Source organism: Magallana gigas, chromosome 10 (genome assembly GCF_963853765.1).
Source record: "Magallana gigas chromosome 10, xbMagGiga1.1, whole genome shotgun sequence".
NCBI lineage: Eukaryota > Metazoa > Mollusca > Bivalvia > Ostreida > Ostreidae > Magallana > Magallana gigas.
Window position 1 is genome coordinate 26,917,769 of NC_088862.1, and position 21,280 is coordinate 26,939,048.

At 33.3% G+C, this 21,280-nt stretch overlaps 1 protein-coding gene across 12 annotated transcripts in view; it reads left to right on the forward strand.

The window, feature by feature from the left end:
- The first annotated feature begins 3,589 nt into the window (after positions 1-3,589).
- The window catches only part of LOC105321641 (rho GTPase-activating protein 23), a 53,840-nt gene continuing 36,149 nt past the window's right edge, over positions 3,590-21,280 (forward strand). For 2 of the 12 annotated variants that reach the window (XM_034453932.2, XM_066073774.1), the window contains exons 1-2: positions 6,834-7,149; positions 20,480-20,626. In XM_034453932.2, the coding sequence (XP_034309823.2) occupies positions 7,087-7,149; positions 20,480-20,626 (210 nt within the window). In that variant the 5' untranslated portion in view covers positions 6,834-7,086. Of the gene's footprint in view, positions 3,630-3,914; positions 3,932-5,675; positions 5,742-6,831; positions 7,150-8,080; positions 8,195-9,864; positions 10,090-10,120; positions 10,271-13,257; positions 13,414-13,617; positions 13,748-18,257; positions 18,754-20,479; positions 20,627-21,280 lie in introns of those variants that run through there. The other 10 variants (XM_066073770.1, XM_066073771.1, XM_034453925.2 and 7 more) reach the window with 10 other exon arrangements.

Below are 21,280 nucleotides of genomic sequence, written 5' to 3' on the forward strand. Positions count from 1 at the left end.
AAAATAAACGAATAACTTTCTCAATAAGTAGCTCAATATATGAAAATGAATTATTGTTGATGAAATTTTTTTTAGTCTAACTGCATCATATATCGCCAAAAATATGTTACACAAAGTTCTCATTTCTCTGGCTTTAACATGGATGAAGGTTTGTTTACAAGATTTAACGATTTACCCCGTTTGGAAAGAAAAGTTTAAATGTTAAACTATATATACAAAATGGTTTTTAAAATAACTCAATGTTCAATTCACAAAATTTTGATTGAATTAAGTATGCTGCAATTCAATAATTACACATAACATGCTTTAGATGTACAGTCTGTACTTATTTATATAAATCCTCTTATACGGCACGTCTTTTAACCACAATTAAAAACAATGAACGGTTAAAAGACGCGCCCCTTTCAAACATTACCGATATACTTACTTATACATTACAATCAAATATTTAACAAGGTTTTCATGCAAACTTTTCTTTTTAGATCCAACTTTTCAATTTTCCCGAAAAAAAGGTATCCGAAGTTATTCTAAAAAAGAAAAAAAATCTTATATTACTAATTTCTATTCTACAAAACTTTGTTCATTTACTAAACGAAACAATTTAACGATCCTCAGCAATGTTCGATAACTCTTCATTATCCTGAATTTTTATAGACAAATATAATTAGTCTTAATGTCACGCAGCACTGCTAAGGCTTATTATAAAAATATGAACGGATTTAAACGTTCATAAAACGATGCATCGATTTTTACAAAATATCTACGTAAAGTTATTTTATCATGATATATTTACATCTACTAAGTGATTATTCCCTCTATTTCTTACGGAAACTTATAGCTCTATAGAAACAGCCAGACTGAAATAAACACGCCCCGTTTATCGATTGGTCGAAATTTACAGCAGCTGAAACTGACAAGAAAGTGACAGGGCTGAAATTGACACGCCCTGTTTATCCAATTGTCAAAACCTACAACTACCTAAGAAAAATCACGGACTGCACGAAATAACCATGATGATGTCAGACTCATGGTTTCACAGGAGACGATTTGGCTGTTTCTTTTAGCTAACGTACTTATGTACGTTAACGGTAATTAAGTGAATTTTACTTACTCTCACGCTCAATTTATTAATTTGTTAATAGAAAGATGTTAATATAAACAATAAAAATGCGGGTTATGAAGGTAGCGGTCATTGCAGAAAAATATACATAACCCACTAACGCTAACGCGGGTTATGTATTTTTCCTGCAATGTCGCTACCTTCATATCCCGAATGAATCACCAAAGAAAGCATTTTTTTTGTCTAAATAAATTTAATATCAAATGAAACAGCATGTATAAAGTAAATGCCATTTTGAATGACACTTAGTGTGGTCCTCAGAATGGACAGTCACGTAATATGTGTTCATGATTCTCCAGAATGGAGGTCATAAACAAATTTCAATTTTACAAGGACACACCCTTATTTGAATTAAAAGTGTAAATGCTGATTCAATTCTACTTATCTAGTAGATTCTGAAAAGTACTGCTGCTTCGTGTTTATATAGAGTTCATCTTTTATTAGAATAAATATAAAAGAAATGAGCTCCGGTTGAAATTTACAACATACATGTATGTATATAACCTTCGCTTAATATTATAGGTATTTAATATTTTTTCTATAGATTTCATCGAAGCATCAGCACTTTTTAATGAATTAAACATTCCCTGTTTTTGTATATGTAGTGTCGAAAGAGAGATAAACCTTGTTTACATGAATAACTGTGTAACTCGGAAAATACACATTCATTGTCAAAAGAAAGATATAATTGATATAATGATATTCCCGTCTAAATTAAAGGTACTCAATTCATTTTTTTATTATTAGTTTCCAAGGACAAATCCCGCTGGGCCTTTTAAAAGTTTTCTCTTTCCAAAAAAATGTCAAGTACCACTATGATTTCTTTTCAGGCACGAAGCATCGCTTTTGAAAGGGGGGGGCAGACTCATCCAAAAAATCTTGACAAGCAAAAAAAAAAAGGAAATTAGGAATTTTCCGAAATCTTCAAACTCCTAATCCGTGTGGGGGGGGGGGGGGGGGGGGGGGTTATATGCTCCCAAAAAAGTGGGGGCCAACTTCATGGTAATTCAATTTTTTATATGTTATTTTTAATAAGGTGGCTCTATACACCACTTTTTGATGACGCAGTACGCAAAAAAGTAAATCTGGAAACATGCATTTCCGGTACTGGCTGATTTAAACTGAGGTGAATTGTATGGGGACCGCTATTTTGAAAAATTTGTTAAATGGATAGATTTAATTTGATAATTGGAAAATTCATTACTTACAAGTAATGTGGTATGTGACACCTTCACGTTGTGTGGTATTATTTATCGAAATAAACAATAAAATCAAGTATAAATTTTTAAAGAGTTTTTTTGGCATCATCGATATGTTACACCGTAGCGCAGTGGGTTAGTGGGTTCACTACAAACCAGTAGGTCATGAGTTCGATTCCCGTTGAGAACAATAAATTTTTTAACTTTCCAAAAATTTCTAAAACGTATTTTTTGGTTGAATACCGTGAAAGAAAATTCTAAACAGGTGAAAATATTTCAATTATAATATACTTTAATGCACATTAATATCGACACCTAACGGGGATGAGAGGGTTGCTTTGAATTTCTCTCAGGTTGGGATACATAAATCCTATTAGCCTAGTCAATGTTCCCCTTTATTTATTTGACTTAGTTTTGCACTAAAGCGAATATATTCACTTATACAGGGCAAAGTCTATTATGAAATATGCATGTATTTATCATTCCAACATTATATTTAGGAAATTTTCTTCAACTCAGAAATGAAAGTCCCCAAGGTGTTTGGGCCTTGGGATTTAGGAACGATAACCCTTACATGAGGAACTTTCATACCAAATAAAATTTAAAATATTTTTTGTGTTTATTTGCAATTGTTTTCATTCAATTTTTTATTTCACATTTATTAAAATACATTTTCTTATAACATCAAGCAACTTTTTCAGATGATTTGTCAACAGAGTAAGAAAATATGAAAAAATATGTTTTGGGGAAATGCTAAAAAAAAATTGCAATAATAACATTTTTGAATGTTAAGAAGTGTTATTTTTTTTTATGTGTCCGAAGGAAATATCCATCATATGACAAAATAATTTCTCTCAATTTGTTGATAGCTGTCTTTTTAAAAAATATTTTACAAAAACACGAAAAAACATTAAAAAATTCTTTAAAAATACCTATAGTATCCCTATCGTCATTTTAATATTTGATAAGTATATGTTTTGTGGTCTTCTATTGAAAATTGGTATAAACTGTGGGTGTATAGAGCCACCCCCCCCCCCCCCCCCCCCCCCGATGCTACGTGCCTGCTTTTGTCACAGATGTAGTAGAAATTGAAAAATTCTAAAAAGATGAAATAATTTTAACTAACATGTAGTTTTATCTACAAAAATAACGACAGCTGTCCCATATAGCACTTTTAAGTTAAAAAAAAAAGAAAAGAAATCGCTATACTCAGCATGTGCTCTGGTAACCCGAAACCTATTCCGTACAAATTACTTTCACATTCGAAACAATTTTGTATGAACGATCTTACGCCTTACAGGTAAAACACACAGGACAGGTGAGTTATTTACTTTCTTACTAAAACCTATTCATCGACTCAACAAAAACAAATACAGTTGCAAACACTGGTAGGACTAGAGTGTTTGAGTTTTATTGTCACGTTTCAAAGATTCCGAGCTCTTCGGGATAAATTGAGTTGTTTTATCCACGGCGTGGTTTGTATGTAAACAAACATGGCGGGTTTTTGGTTACAGTAACGTCGGAATTCACGTTTAACTGTGGATAGTAAAATTGTGACATGTCGTGCATTTGATAAAGCGGTGCTATTTTCCATGGATATGGGTTATAGATGGTAAGTTTAGCTGTTGTGGATATTAATTCGTCGTTTATTATTTTAACTCGATTTTTACACAACTGGCATAGAACACCAATATTCCCAGAGACACCAGTGTTGTAGTATGTATCGAGATTCCTCTTCAGTTGCTTTTTGTTGATTTGCTTACATAATTAATAATTATACATTTACATTTCTAACAATAAAGAATGGTTAAGTATACACAGAAAGTTCAATACTTTCTTTTTTAACGTGTCCTTTCATCAAATGAGAAATTGACAAAAAAAGTACATGGGATTTATGATGGAAAATCATTTATATTTTGCTATCTACAAAGTTTTATTCACTTTTTCCACATTTTCAAGTATTTTAATGCAATGCAAATTCCATGTAAACATTTGGATGTGTCTTTTAACCAGATGCAACAGAAGGGATCAAATATTTCGTTCAAATAAAATTGTGAAATATTTTTTTTATGTATTGATCTGAATTCATGTAGTTTGGACATAAAGATATTTATATTATTGAAATACATGTAGTAAACAAAATAATGCAACCAGGATATCTGGACAGATTGTACAAGGTAATATTTTCTCAGATTGAATGTTTATAAGTCCATATTATATACCAATCTCTCACCAGAGGGCGTATTACGCTGTGCTTCAACACGTGTTAGTGAAGCTTGCGGAACGCGCCCTCTGGTGAGAGATTGATTATATACATTTGTTTTCCCTTGGACTGAAATGTCACATTTTCATTGGTTTAAACATAGCACGTGATTGCCTCATATATCTCTATATTTGTTCCGTGAGAAATAATATTAGGCAATATGGCCGTCATTGGTCGACGCTTCGCTTACTCATTTCGACATTTCATAGTATTTTATACATAAACTGCATGCTGTAAGTTCTTAAAGTATTTGGAGTTGTTGCCCTTTGAAATTCTTTAAAATTAGAGTAGTTGCCCTTAGAATATTGACGTCACATTGTTTTGTCTGGAGCAGAACAAAATGGCAGCGACGAAATTTGCTCAAATCTCTGCAGAGGAAAGGAAGAAAACGTTTGAAAATAAATAGCAACAAAACATTGTAAGTAAACATGGGTAAAGCAAAGATTTTGAAAGAGTATTTGAAAGGTGAGATGAAAATTTTGAAGAGTTTAAATGAGTTAAATTGGACGAGATGTAAGGCATCTTGTACATGGCTTTGCGTAGATCATCGCTATTTGTGAATAAATATGTCGCTTGATAGTCCTCGAGAAAACAAAACACTTATTAGGTTAGTTACTGACTCACTACGGAAATATATATATTGGGTTGATCAATCTCATAGAAGGCTCGGCTTCGCCTCGCCATCTATGAGATTGATCAACCCAATATATTTCCGTAGTGAGTCAGTAACTAACCTAATAAGTAATAGTATTGAGGCTTTTAAATTATATTCTTCAGAATCGTTGCATAAACTTCTAAACATTATGGAAATTAATGAAATGTCATTTTTTCTAGCTCCTTTGAAAATTCCACAGTGTAAAATATTTTATGTAGGATTTCAGACATGTAATAATTAAGGAAATAAACCTCAAACAAATTGAAATCATATGATAGGTCAATAATAAAGGCCTTGAAAGTTAAAGACAGTATATAGCTTATTGTAAATACAATAGACAATATTTACCCATCACCTAATTTTTTTATAGAATAATTGTTAAAATTCATTTAAAAATTTGTTAAAATTCATGACTCATACATATTGATATTATTTTTCCAGTTTCTTCATGATGCTAGTCCTAAATGATGCATGAATTGTAACAACATTGTTATGGAGAAGGAGGTAAATGAATTATCTGATATAGATCTTACTAATACGTCCACCAGAAATCACTAACTTAACTCACAATCGCCAAGAATTGAAAGAGAGTTAAGGGAAATAACTCTTGCAGATCTATTAATCTAAACCATGGTGTTGCGTCTCAAATCAGCTGCAAATAATCCATTTAAAAAGTTTTTAATATTTTGATTCTTCTACATACATGTAGGAACCAACAAAAGATTATCCTTTTGATCGATCGGTTTTTCCATTACCGGTAATTGCAATATTGAGTGCATTGATGTAAGCCATATGTATAAACATGTAGGTTTAATTGGGAGATCTTATAAAGTAAATTTGCATGGTAATATCGGGGAGTATAGACAGGGACGTATATATATATATTTAATACTAGTACATGTATAGATTATACGTCTCTGGTATAAAGTAACTGATGTTTATATATATACAAGCAGACATGATCAATATACATCACAATACAATTGGCCTGTTTAATGCACTACACAGCTGTAATAGGCTTAATATATAAAATTAAGCCCTATAAGCTCTCAGACCGAAGAGTCATAGAGTAAAAGTTGGTCTGGGGTTTTTATAGCCCCAAGTTTGAACATCCATGAAGGCTGGTTGCCAATGTGAAACTGCTTGCAGTTGTCAACTTTTTGTGTTGAACATTTTTTGGTTTACATAATCTTGAAACTACTGGTATTATTCCTGATGGACTATACCGGTAAATGATTGATTTAGAGAGAGAGAGAGTACAGTCTGGTAATTTTTCATAAAAAGAAAAAGAATTTTTATTTTTTACAGTGCTCGAAAAGCAATATTCAAAAAAAAAAATGTGGATTTTTTTAAATTGTTTTCAAAATAAAATCGATACCACCACCTGTTTACAATAATAATAAATTTGTGCATCAAAAATGTTATCATGCACTACAGACAAATCTATTCTTAGCCTTTCTATAAAATACCACCATTTGCCCTAATGCCAGCTTATAAGATAGAGAGAATTCCAATCCAAGTTTTCAACTTTTTTCTCCCCTCTCTCTCACTGACTGAAATATTTGCTCTGTTTATTCTGGATAACAGTCTGGCGTACACTGGGCCTCCTGAGGTTCTGAAGATGTTTTGGTGATTTTGTTTTCATTTTTTTCTCTCGATCTTCTGGATCTGCGTGCAATTTCAGAACTCTTGGACAAGCCAGCTAGCTATCATTTTTTCTCTGTGAAGAGAGTGCAGATAGAGGCAGTGTTATAGGAATTATTCATGATTCACGGGAGGGATTAAAACTTTCAAGGGAGGATTAAATTGTGAGAAGTTATATTGTCCACTGAATGTAAACACTTGGGCCATGGAGAGCTTTGTTGTTCAGTTTAGGAAGAGTAAAGTCTCTTCCCATCGCCGAAATGTCCATGTGAGTTAATTTACATCCACTGTAATTTTGATAATTGTTTTCTCTGAAGGGTCATTGCATTTGGGTTGGGGGGGGGGGTGCAAATGTTTCAAGGATGTTTGATATATACATGTCAATGCAAATGTGAAATGTTATGGAATCCTTGCTTTTGAGTTTTAACTTGCATGAATGCATGCATTATGAAATGTCTCTGGTAATGTGGTTTGTAGCTGCATTACATGTAGGAGCCTCTGGAATGTATTGAAATGAGGTCTGTTTTTTGTTGTAATAAATACGATTTCAAAGTTTTTGTCATAAATTTGCCAAAAAATCCCGTCTGCCTCATATCAGAGATCCAAAAACTTTAGAACATCTTAGTATACATATGTTTTAGCATGATCATCAATCCAACACTTAAATTGATGCATGTGAGAATTTACCTGTTCAGTTATGGATAATACAAGGCAGGTACAAGTGTTATAGTTAAGGTCTTGTTTTTTCTCACATATAGTACTTATAGATAAAATATGTACTTAGGCATCCCCCTGTGATGGCAGGTCTTGTTTAGTCTCAAATTTAGTACCTAGATAAAAAATGTACTTAGGTGTCCCCCTGTGATGGCAAATCTTGTTTAGTCTCAGTCATATACAGTACTTTGATCTTGTTTATTCTCATGATCAGTACTTTGATAAAAAAAATGTACTTAAGTGTCCCCCGCATGACTGACCAGGTAAAAAATCCTCACCTGTGATGAGCACCTCCTTAGCTCAGCGTGTCTTTCCCTACCCCCAGGGTGACCATTTATTAAATTGATGTGATAATTATCCCTGCTGTGCAATACACTACAGGTAACATCAGGTAATCATTGTGGGCCGTAATCACCGCCCCTGTGATTTCTTGTCCCATGTGAAACTTGGACCCTCTGGCCCTCACACTGTTTGGGTGGTGGTGGCGATTAATTTTACGAGCCAAATTTGTCTCCGAGATCAAACAAACTCTTCTTTTTGCATGGGGGAGAGCAATTAACTTCTCAATGGTTAATCACATGTTGTTGGCTCATAATAAGGTAAAGAGAGATTTGTTTATATATACCTGTCTCAATTCCTGATGTATTTATTTGTTTCGTACTGTGTTGTGCACATAAACAAAATTCTGCATTTCATTGCGATCAGGAATCTGTCTTTGTTGTGAGTGGCATTTGTTGCTTTTTTCATGATGATGATTTTCTTTTGCAAGTCATAGCATTATGAATTGTACTGTCATTCAGGCTACAGACTCATTTTTCTTCCACTTTTCGAATCATCTGAGATCAATCCACTATAATAGCTAGATCAAATACTGAGAATTATTTTTCAAAGTGTGTTGGATCTTAATTGTTTATCTTGTGCACCTGGCATATTTAATGCATGTATAATGATAATCAAAACATTTTCTACTCATAATATCAATGCTTATAATGCAAATATCTGGACTATTTGTAATTTGAATATAAATTTTTTATTCTGACATAAAATGCAACTCTCTACTCTGTATAAACATTAAAGTTAAAGAACCATGCGGAGATGCTCATACTTTTGATTTGATGTGTACAAGATAGAGTGGTCAGTCGATCCATCTGTTTAATGTAAAACCCAGACACCCCAATATACTGTGACCTTTAACCTTGATCTGTCTGTAAAAATAGGTAATCATTTTTTGGCCCAGGGCCCTGGAATGTTTTCAAGTATGCCTGTGATCATAATTCGATCTCAATTTATTAATACCAACTCTTGCGGCATATATGTATTTAAATGTTCTGTTGTGTATGAAATGCCTGGTATTTTAATTTCATCTGCGTGTCCTAATATTTTGTCCTAGCTGACACTGTAAAAACAAGATTATGATAAACTTTTGATATTGTTAGTACATGTACAGTGTTAGTCAATTTCAAAGTGTCAGAATTTGTCAGATTATTTTAACTGCCGACATGCCATTGCTTTGAATTTTTTGAATTCCCTGTTTTTCCTTTGATTTTTAGTGGGATTTGGGGGTGGGTGCGGTTTCATCATTTTTCATGGCTGTTTTGTGTATTGCATGTTTATTTTTCCCCATCCATTTTTGATGCTTTGCTGATTTTTGTTGTTGTTTTTTTTTTTGGTCAATGATTAATACCACAGGAATGCCTAATGGCTTGTATATTCATTGAAAACTCATAATTGAAAACCTATACAGTACAAGCCTCTTTAGTGTCGGAGAAACTTGACTTGTAATTTAACAGGTACAGGTATCAGAACTAAATATCTCTACATGCCGGCGTGGTATTAAGAGTGCATTCAAAACACATTGACACATTTCAGGGTCAGCTATCAAAAGGTGTGCACTTCTGGGTTTAAATGCATTATCTCAAGGCTAATGAGTAGTACTTAATTAACATGGTGGGTATAAGAAAGAAGGTGTCTTGGAGTCGTTGATCCACGGTAAACTATCAGCACTTTGATTGCGTCAAAAAAAAAGAGAGAGAGAAGGAACAAACAGGGGATATTCAGCACTACAGATGTGTATCTGCAATGGTTGTACCATGAATGGGGCCTTTGTAGAATGCCATAATATTATCCCCCAAACAACGTTTGTGCCGGCTGTCTGGACCCTTACGTGAAAGAATTCTACCTGGCATTAAGAGTTTGTTACATAGCAGTGTTTTACAGGTGTGTATTTCTTATGCGCTTGACTTGATGTGACAGTCTTTTGAAGCCTTTTTTTTTTTGTCGTTCGAGGATGTACATGTAGATTATAAGCCGGAATCACAGACAGTTAACAAGCGACGCTGGACAGCTCGGTTTGTTGTTTGTTTGTGGAGGGATTATCTGGAAGTTCTATCAGCACTTACCTAATACATTCAATCGGTGGCACCGTCTGCCCATTGTTCTCGTGTTGACCGACCACTCCATAAAGCTTTAAACTCTGGCCAGGTACAAATACCAGGTGAGGAATTTTTATCATACCTGTCGTTTTTCTTCCCTTCCAATAGGTGTGACATCGCTCAGCCGGGTCTGATTTTCAAGGGAGATACATGTAAGCGAAGTGGCTTAATGTTTCTCAAAATGTGATTTCTAAAGGGAGATAGGAATCATGGACAGGGTGGTCAAAATATTCATGAACAAAGGTTTGTTACACAACTTCTAACAGGACCTTAGGATCAACATGAAAACGTTATTAAAATAATTATAGTTTCTCTTTAGTATTCCAATTTGTTGCTTTCAAAAATGCATGAAACCCAAGCAATTTCTTGCCATAAATGATTCTCATATGATGCAACCTTTTTCTTCCCTTGATATGTGTCGCTAACCTTCTTTCAAAAAAGAATATCTAAAGTAATTTAAGTGGGTCATGGGTATTTAAGTTCCTTTAACTTTGATAATCTTTGAAATTCAATGATGCTTTAATTTTTCCATGAGATTTTTCTGTAAATTGACTGCTTTATTGCATCAACGAAGAGGATTAAACGTTATCATTAAGAAATATCACTGAGAAGCTCTCATATCAAGTTGATTTTTTGTTGAAATCTGTTTGATCTCAAGAAATGTATATTAAATACACCGATAGAGATGATTTTTACCAAACAAACTGCTGTATATACCGGTTATCATAAAATTCAGAGTTTACTTCTTGAAGAATCTCAAAAATACTTTCAATCTAAAAGCTCTTTTTAAAAACGTTATATTTTATATAGTGTCAGCACAATGTGTGTGATAACCTTAACTGACCTACGCCAATTTTTATGGTGATATTCTGTTAATTTAAGGTGTCGAGGTACCTTAAATTTTTGGCTGTCAGTTTCAATGAATTCACCTTTAAGCTGATATACACCTGCTTCATCTGTTGGTTGGACCATTCTAATCTCTCTTTTCTTGAAGCTTCCTGATTCTGTGAGGAATTGATTAGCACTAACAGAGCATTCTTGAGATATCGCAGGAATTTCACTGTTTGTCTTAAGCTAGTTGGATAACTAAATGTTTTGTCAACTCTTGCCTTTGTTTTTCAAAACCTTGCATTATGGAAGGAGTCTTTCAGTTGATGTCAGCTGCTCAGTTGATAGAAAACTTGAAATTCATTTCCCAAAAAGTTATGTTTGCATAAAAATCAAGAGAAACATGCATCGCCTGCAAGCTTTTGAAATATAATTCCTTCATTTTCTACAAGTTGTGAACAATATAAAACTACAACTGTTTCGAAAGCACAGCAATTGCAATTATACTTTTTCGCAACTTACAAAATGTATCACAATATAGTGGAGTCAGGGAATTAAGTACTCATGTTTACTTAAATAATTTAAGGAATCTACAGCACAATAAATGTTGAAAGTACAATGTATGTGTTTTCTTGTACATATGTATTTTACAAAAGAATCAATATTTTTTTTTTCAATGTATAAAAAAGAAATATACATCAAAATTGCCTTTTAAAATTTTTGGGATCTAATTGAAAAGAAAGAACACTTAAAATCCTTTTTACATTGGTTAAATGACACAAGTATACAATTCACTCCTTTTATTTTTTGTGACTGGTTCACCTGGGATGTTAGATCTTAATTGTAGTTGAGTCACAGTTAATTGTGTAGAAAGATGATATTGTAATTGAATCTACAAGAGGAAGTGATTGTGGTTGAGGTGAATTTTATGTTAAATGTGGAGACTGGATGAAATGTATGACATTTATTTTGACAGTTAACAGAGAGAGAGAGAGAAAGGAGAGAGAGAAAGGAGAGAGGGAGAGAGTGGAATAAAATATGTTTATATAATTAAGAAATGTTAGAACAATTATTCACAGAGACAAAAAGATCAAGGGAGTTATTATGTAAGAGAGAAAGAGATAAATTTTTAGACTATTAAAAGTAAAATATAGATAGAGAGAAGAGGATTAGGAGAGAGAGAGAGAGAGAGAGAGAGAGAGAGAATGGTTTCAACATGAGTCATGAGCAGGACCAGGAATACACATCTGTTGTGAGGGATTAGTTGGAGTTTTATGATAATCCACAATCATGTCCAGACCACGAGTCTGGTTTCTTACAGATGTGGCAGGTGTATTTGTGATGTTGAGGGGAAAGCAGGTTTTGGGAGGGGGTGATTTAACGGCATCAGACAGGGGGTGATAACTCTGTGTACCAGCCTCCATAAACAAACTTTACATCATCGTGAATTGAAGCCGACACAGGTATTAATGGTAGATAAATATTCAAGATTGCCTCTGAATTGAGCAGTTGTGCTCTTTATGATAGCTGTTGGGGAAAAAAAAATTGGTATGTAAATACAGAATTGTTTTGTCGTTTTGTATGGTAAACATTCTCCTGTTTTAAATTGAAAAACTGATTTTGGGTTATTAAGAACAAACCTAGATTTTGTTTCTTCTCATCATTTTTGGACATATACAGCTAGTGAACTCTTTTGTGTTTCTGAGGGTTTTAACCCCTAATTGACATGCTAAGATTTCAATGCTTAATATATAGAGAAATTTATGGAAGCTTTTCTACACAAAATATGCCCCACTGTCCCATTTCGTAGATGATCTCCTCAATGCATGAAAGAATTCAAGGAAGTGAATTCTTTTGCTACGGAAAAAAAATGTGGGAAACAATTTGAAGTTTAGTAATATAATTTACAGCCTTTATTATTCGCCTCTCTCACCTGTTGAATTGAAATACCTGAGAACCCATATTCATCTGGGGCCTTCGTGTGTTATAGTTAAAAGCCCACTCTTTTTCTCTAATACCTGTAGGCCCCTGGCCCTATGAATTTGTGTGTATAATAACATTTGGTCTGTGGGTCGTGTTGGTGGGTTATGAATGAATTGTCCAGGTCGTGTTTACGACTTTGGGGCTTATTATAGCTGGACTCTGTTTTATGTATATTGCTGTTAGCCGGCTGGTATAGGAGTTCGGCTCTGTGAAGTACGTAGTACCAGAAGTTTCTTCCTGTGTGAGGAATCTACATTTTAAACTCCGTTATATATGTCAGAGAATTTTTCTATAAAGTGTTTCCTAAGTGTTTTTACTGTTTCTGTTCAGTTAGAGGAAGGAGATTGGTTTATATATATATATATATATATATACGCGATTAACTGGAGTTTATGTACATGTATCTTTGTGCACTCTGTATTAAATCAAAAAAGCGGGGAAATATTCATATACTGTGAGTGACGGTTCCTTGCCCTAGTTATTTCCTTTCATCAGAGGGCCGGCTCAGAAGTCCTGTTTGCCGTTTTTGGAATTGATCATTCATATTTCATTTGATTTCGCTCTGACGGCACAGTGTAAGTAAATATATACCTATCAATGGATTTATTTATTTAATATGCTTATGTCATACAAATATGACAGCTTGACAGAGATATAAATAGAACTGAATTTTTTCCAGGTGAGTGCAGATTTTACCTGAAAAGACAAAAGTGAATTATTTAATATTACGTCATGATGGGGTTAAGAAATTAATATTTTTGCTGCTGATTTCACTTTATTAGTAACATGCATGCATGTGCTCTCCCTTTGTGTGTTGTTTTTGACATGAATTCTGACGTGCATGGAAAAGACTTGGGTCGCTGTGTGATTTGTAATTATCTTTTTGATGAAGCAGTCTGATTATAACAGGTTAGTCTATACTTATGGTAAATTTTACAAGGTGATTTGCCTTTGACTCTTACCCGATAAATCTCATTGGTTTCTTGAACTTTCCTTTTACGTCTAAATAAATGGAATAATTTGATGATACATTTGACATTTATAAATGCAATTAATATACCTTCGGTGCTTACAAGTCATTTTGAATACTGTCTGTGAGGGGTATATTACTTGGTAATTTATCCAGTACATGTGGTTGTCGCATGGCAAATTATTGATATTTAAGGGGATGAGGGCAAAGGAGGATGCGTGGGGTGGGGGTGGGGCAATATAGGTACATGCATGCATGTCTTTCAAGGAAATTACAGGACATGTATTAGACTGTCTGCTATTAGTCAATCTAAGCACTAGACAAATGTCTAAATAATAGATCTAGACATGACGTAAAGAGCTGGAGGCGGGATGATTTTTTTTTTGCGGAGAAAGGGGAAGGGGTATTTTACTGTGTGAATTTAATAAGTTTGAATCCCCCTCTAGACCCGTGCATCGAGGTCTCAATTCAGAAATTGTTGAATCTATTAACAATCATGCTATAAGTATATTTAAGATCACAGTGTAAAGTTACATGTAGATTCCTAATTAAACGCGAGGAATTAATATCTGCATAAAATCGCGAGAAGCACCCTTCACGGATTTATAATCTCGCCATTATTTTCTGAGAGTTTGAAGAACCATAAGAAATAAAAGAAAAAGTTCCACGTTCGCGATTTTATATTCCTGTGATTTGATACAAACCAGCTGGATCGCGGAATAAAGTACTCACGTAATATAAGGAATTTACAGTACATGTATGTTGTTATTTGACCACTGACTGCTGTGTAAAACATGGCGCATTGAAGAACTGAAGAAACCAGCCCTTCCCCTCCTTCCTTGATATGTCATTTAAGATGTGTCGGTGAATATTAAACTTTATGCAAATTGTAAACATCAATAACACAAAGGAAATAGAGTGCACTATACTTTAAGTTTGCACAATTTCTTCATACATGTACATGTAGGTCACGGGGGAAGACAAAATTAAGACAACATATTTAAAGAGACCTGTTAAGTATCTATATTGATGTACATTGGGAGAGAAACCTTTAGCCATTATATAGGAGTCATGTGATATGACTTAATGTATTTCACAACCCACCTAGTTTAACGCTAGCTCCTTATATTTTAATACAGGTACATGTAGGTACAGGTGATCGACATCTTAATTTGTTTATTTCACTCCAAAGTCAGCCCCCGTTTAAATGAATCATTAATTGCCATTGATAATTATTTATCGAACAAATCATCTTTTCTGCCACTTCATGGGCTACAGTTTAAGACAAGTACTATTTGTAATTCGATCACTTAAAGAATTTGCTCTTCACGACTGCAAAGAATGATTTATTAATTCAAGATTTTCAAAGAAAAGGATAGAAATGTAAGTATATTTGAAATGTATTGAATTGAAATATTTAAAAAAAAATTGATTTGATATTGTTACATGTATGTTAGCAATTTCCAATATTGTAAATCTGTTGGAGGTTAGTTTTCTGAAACAATTTTGAAATGACAGTTTATCTGAAAAGTTGGGCATCATAAGCGCTAATAATTTATATATTGGTGAGTTGGGATGATTCAGGAAATATCCCCTAAAATTGATGTCGGAACGAAATACCTCCAACATTACGAATACTTAAGTGTTGATCCTGTAAACAGCTCGGGCTTTTAACAAAACACTTGGAGTATTTAGTAGATGAAGATTCAATTGGAAAGAAGAAATGGCTTAAGAGTTTCTTAATGGGCAAAGCTGTTAATTTTTTATTCATTCAGCATTATGTATTGCTGGTTGGCTGTAATTAAAGCCAAGAACATTCCAAGAATGTCAATGAAAGAAGGAAATGACTTTTTACTTGAAGTTAAAAGTTTTAATTAAAATTATTTCCATTTTTTATGTTCCAAAGTAAAATTCTTTAGCATGACGAATCAGATAATACTGTCTCTCTCTTTTTTTTAAACGTAAAAGTTTAATTACATTTTTTCATGTATTTCACCTGATATTGTATGTAACGAAAATGAAGGTTTTACTTTACAAACTTCCATCCATCAAATTTAATCGTACGGTAGTTTCGTAGTTTTCGTCCTGTCTGGGTTCCAGGGGAACAGTGGGGCACCTGTTCTAGGCAGTTTGAAAGGTGAAAATTGGTTCTTATGCGCAAGATAATTTAGTTGTTTTCCCAGGATGAATCACACGAAATGCCTTGAACGTGGCTCTCTTTCATCTCTAAGTAATATCTTTGTTTTCACAGTCAGAGGTCCCAATAGTTTTTGCATGGTTTATACGCTTTCACGATCATGGTTTTTTTTTTAGGCTTTTTTACATGTTATATTATAATGCTGATAAAATGGATGATTTGAATCTCAGACATTTAATTAAGTCATTCACATTGAATTTATTTCTTCATTTGCCGGGGGCCTTATTACTAAGACATTTATTTATGCTACATGCATTTGAATTGTATTATGAATAGAACCATGCAATTATATAATTCATTGCAGCTGATTATATCATGCAGACATGTATTGATGCAGTGATCTGTATTATATTGCATGAACTTCATGCGCCATTGGAAGCTGCATAATTTACTCATAGCAGGCGAAATTTTTTTAATTATGATGATAGCATTGCGATTGATGATTATCTTTTTAGATTTAGAGTTTTACTTGTGTACATCACTATTTTTGTAACATGGTAGATATATCTAAAAAAAAAAATCACAATTTTTTTCTTTAATAAATCTTATGATGTCAGCAGTTATATGATATTTATGACTTCATGATAGATGAATCCGTTTAATGGTGAAACACATGTAGAAGAAATGCCATATATAAGGATTAATTTAGAATTATATCAATGTATAATAACTGTAGACAAAATTACAGACTTAGATAATTAATTGTAGGTTGTAGATGACTTATATAAACTAGATAATGAATTGTAGGTGGTAGACCAAAGTTAGGCTGTCGATAACTTTTCTGGTAAAGCGTGGTTCGTAATGAATGAAATGACATAATTCTGTTATATCAACTAGAGAAAGAAGATAGTACATCTTGCATCCGATTACGTTTTTTGCCAAAATGTTGTCTCAGTGTGTATCAAGTTTGAGGAAGAAAAGTATAAGCATTAGCCTATTTAAGCTTCATCTAGTTTATGTGGCAGATTAGTGGCAAATGTAGTTTATACCTGAATAATAAACAGGCTGACATAAAGCTGCGGTTGTCTGACAGTACATGTAGTACTTCAGTGTTTTGACTAAGGGATGTAATTGTACCATACATTGTAGGTGTACTTATCTGATCTGTTGCTGTACAAATCTACTTGTATCCTCTCATTGCTTAATACATCATAAGACATCTTGTAGCATATCAAATGGATGGTACACGAATGGCATTGATTATGATGTCTGTATTGCAATTGCACAATTTTCCATGTATGATTGGTACTGAAAATAGTGCTGATGCAATGTATTCACATGTAGTACATGGACTATTAATATAATACATACATCAATGTAGTACTTTACAATTTAGAATTGTTAACAGTACACTGTGATTGATGTACATGTATTGAGAACATCATCATGAGATGCAATCTGTTCCCTGTCTGTCAATATTATAGATAAATTACAATATATACATTATGTGTGTGTTTTAAAACCATAAGAATATTTCATAATTATATTATTTATTTCACTTGTATCTTGATATATAATTATAAAGAACAATTTCAGTAAATGATTTCAATTTATATTTACTTAGATGTCAATAGTTTGACAGGTTTAATTGGCTCTATCAGTTCATACATATATTATACATGTAATAACAATTTGACACTCTGGTTTAATTTGCTCTTGATCGCATGTAATAACAAAAAATAATTTAGAAAAAAGAAAGGTTTCACAACAGCAGAAAAATTTGTTAGCAATATTCAGTTTCCTGTTTACATCTAAACAATAAAAATAATGCTGCACGAAAATAATAATGGGGGGAAAAAAAGAAGGAAAACAGAAAAGGCCGGAATGCAACAATCCTTTTGTCTGAGTATTTCACAATATATATTCGTATCGCATGTGTGAGACTTGCAAAATAAAGACGTATTGTTGCCAAACATATGTTTTTATCACGTCATAAGAAACAAATTGCTATCCAAAACAAGCATCGTACTAAATTCATTATGTTTACCTGCACTAGTACCCACACACATATTGCCGCACTTCATCCGATGAGTCAAATCTCTCTCTCTCTCTCTCGACTGCTTCTTGTAATTAATACCAAAACAAAAAAAACTGAATATAGGAAATGAGCTAGCACCCAAGCAATCACTGTTTTTCGAAAGGTATAACGTTTATACTGGTAGGGTGTTTTCACTATAATTGTGCCGTCCCATACCACTACCAGTGGTAAAACCATCTTACTGAATGCCCCCAGATTACGGTAAACCAGCAGGATTGCGTTATGCTGGTAGACGTAAATATGGTGAGAAAAATACAATCGCTACGATAGGAGGCAGGCATATTTTTACCCCAACTTTTTTTTTTACGGGAGAGACATTCATGGCATAACATTGGGCAAGAGATCTGAGGGCAAGATGAGTTGTTTTACGTAATGCCTTGACATAAACGCGTCGAGTGATGAGGAATCGCAATGGATGGATCGCTCTATCTCTGATCCTCACTCCCCCTCTTTCTCTCTGCGAGACTCTCCTCCGCAAGAGTGTGGTGACAGAGTTGGGATATCTTCTCCCTGAATCACACCCCCCCTTTTCTCTCTCATTGGCGGCACCTCGGGGTCCTGATTGTAGATGGTTACTCTTCTTTATTATATCACCCGCCTGTCTGATTCGTGATACATCTTTCGACATTCTTCTGAAGATTTGAGGCCCTGATTTTGCCTGCTGTGACTAAAATCTTTCTATCTTTCGAAAAATGAGTGATAATGAATTGGTGAGTGATGTTTGCTGTTTGAGATTTATTTCTTTGGAGTGAATTTTAGGTCAAATTTTTAATTCTAATTTTTTCGTTGAATTGAGGTTTGAAGGCAGTTATAAAGTTTCACAATATATTTAATGAGTTCGTATTAATCATGATAAATTAATTACTAACAAAGCATCTTAAATTTTGCATGATGTACTAGGCAATTTTCTTTAAAAATACCTAATCTATAAACTAGTTTGTTTATTTGATAAGTTATGACTAAAGATCATTTTTCTTTAGATTATTTAAACCTGTCCAAATTTAAATGAATGTGACTTTTTTTTTGTAATTCATGTTTTTATTAACTTCATGCAATGTTATCAAGAAGGGTTTTAAGTTTAAGTTGAATGGGAAGAATTCCTTGAACCTTCAACTTGGCCTAGTTTTAAACCATGCAGTCAGCTCTTTTAAATGAGATCAGTTTCATTTGTTTAACAATGAATTATGTCGACAGGTAGACAGTAGAGATTCACAAGTCTCAAGTTTCTCATTGTTTCTCATTGTACTATACTGTGCCGTGTTCTACAAGCACCTGTTGTCCTGCTAATGCTGATGTACCAAGTGATTTGGTATATATTGGTTCATAAATGGTCATTACGTATATTTGTGTCAGTTCATTATCCGCTGACTTTATGAGTACCAATGAATTTTCTACTGTACTGTTGTTTATTTTAAGTTATATAACTTGAGTGCAGGGTTTTAAGAGGGTTTGATGTTATAACCATTTTTGGGGACTATATAGATCTCCTTAGAAAGAAGAGCTCTCTTTAAAACTTGAGAAAAATCGTCAAATTTTAAAGCTAAAATATATAAACTTGTTCATAAAAATGAATGATTAGTCTATTGCTTAAGCTAAATCACATCTTAAAATTTAAGTTAGATCTGATTACAGGGTAATTTGTTGACTACACAGACTTATATCCTTAAAGCATTCACCTTTAGTGTGTTGTGCTTTAATCAGTTATTTACTTGCAGTCACCAGCTTATTTACTAAGTTCTCAGCAAACAGAGTTATTAAGTTTATGACTGTTGAGATCCAATTGCTTCTTTCATTTGGTAATCCAGAATTGTCATTACCGCTTATAATTATGAATTGGAATAATTATATTTACAGTTTTGATATATTGTACATGTTTGTATAGACAGTTGACTCTCCTTTTGATGTTATTTCCTGTCTCCTTATATAGTATGCATCTTTATGGATTGATTATACCCTACAACAGTTCACTTATTGTCTGTTGGTTACTATGGGGGTAGATTTTTATAATACCGGTATATGCCCTTATAAGCTATTACATTGCATTGCAGTACATTGCCATTACATTGGGAGGGTGTACAAGTTCAGATGACTGTTTTGTACAAAATGCCCTGTTTGTACACTGACAATGCATTTCATTTAAGTTCAGAAGTTTGGATCAGTTGTTTTTTTGCACAGTATTATAATGCACAGTTGATACATTTACTGACTATACATATATAAATTATGATCTGTTTAATTTAAGTTTGGTTCTATTTTGCACTAACAATACCTTGTGTCCATTTTGTGTGTGTAAGTGCAGAATGACGTACAACAAATGTAATAATGTTTGACATACATGTATCAGATTAATAAAATTTCTTTTACAATGAGTACATGCTCTAACAATACTTCTAAGGGTCTCGAAATTCATAAGGAATTTTTTCTCTCTTTCAACAGAGTGACGGTGACCAGACTCTCGTAAGCTCCGTGATTTCCCGATGGCCTGCGCCAAAGACGATCCTCATCCCTAAGACAGAGCAGGGCTACGGCTTCACCCTCAGGCACTTCATCTTCTACCCCTCCAGTGCTACAGCCCAGCAACAGGTAAGTAATGGGCTTTATACCTACGGTATCCTACCAGATTCTGTGATAACATTCAGCCTTATTTCTAAGTATGAAATTATTTGCCTTTTTTCCCCCAAATTCCTACAATTCAGCAAATTAAAAAAGAATTTTTTTATTGGCAATTTATGAGGCAAGGATTTAGGTATTATTAAATGAGTATATTCTGTAATCAAATTATTGGAGGTTGTAAGTGATTGTGCAATTGTAATACATGTAAAAAGCACCCTGCTGAATTTTTATACGTTATAATCATTTAACAATATTTTATTCACAAAATAACTTAAGCACTTGTGTCCAGGAGTATGCTAGATTTATTGAGATCAGATTTAGTGAATTAAATTTACTTTTAATTATAATGTCATTGCTAAAATAAAAGATTTTTGTTTGCTTAAGTGAGACTTTTATTTTTTTTTCAAGATACTGCATTTAATTTGTTAAGATAATAAACAAAAAATAGTCCAGTCCATTAAAAAGATTTTATTATTCAAAACGCATGAGTGTAATTAATTGACACAGATTTCTTAATTTTCCCCGTTAAGCTCATGAATAGATTCAATAGATAAATGACAAAAAGCCGTTTGACCTTCAGAAACAAAGTCAATGACATGTGTGATAGAAAGTTATAAAAATTCT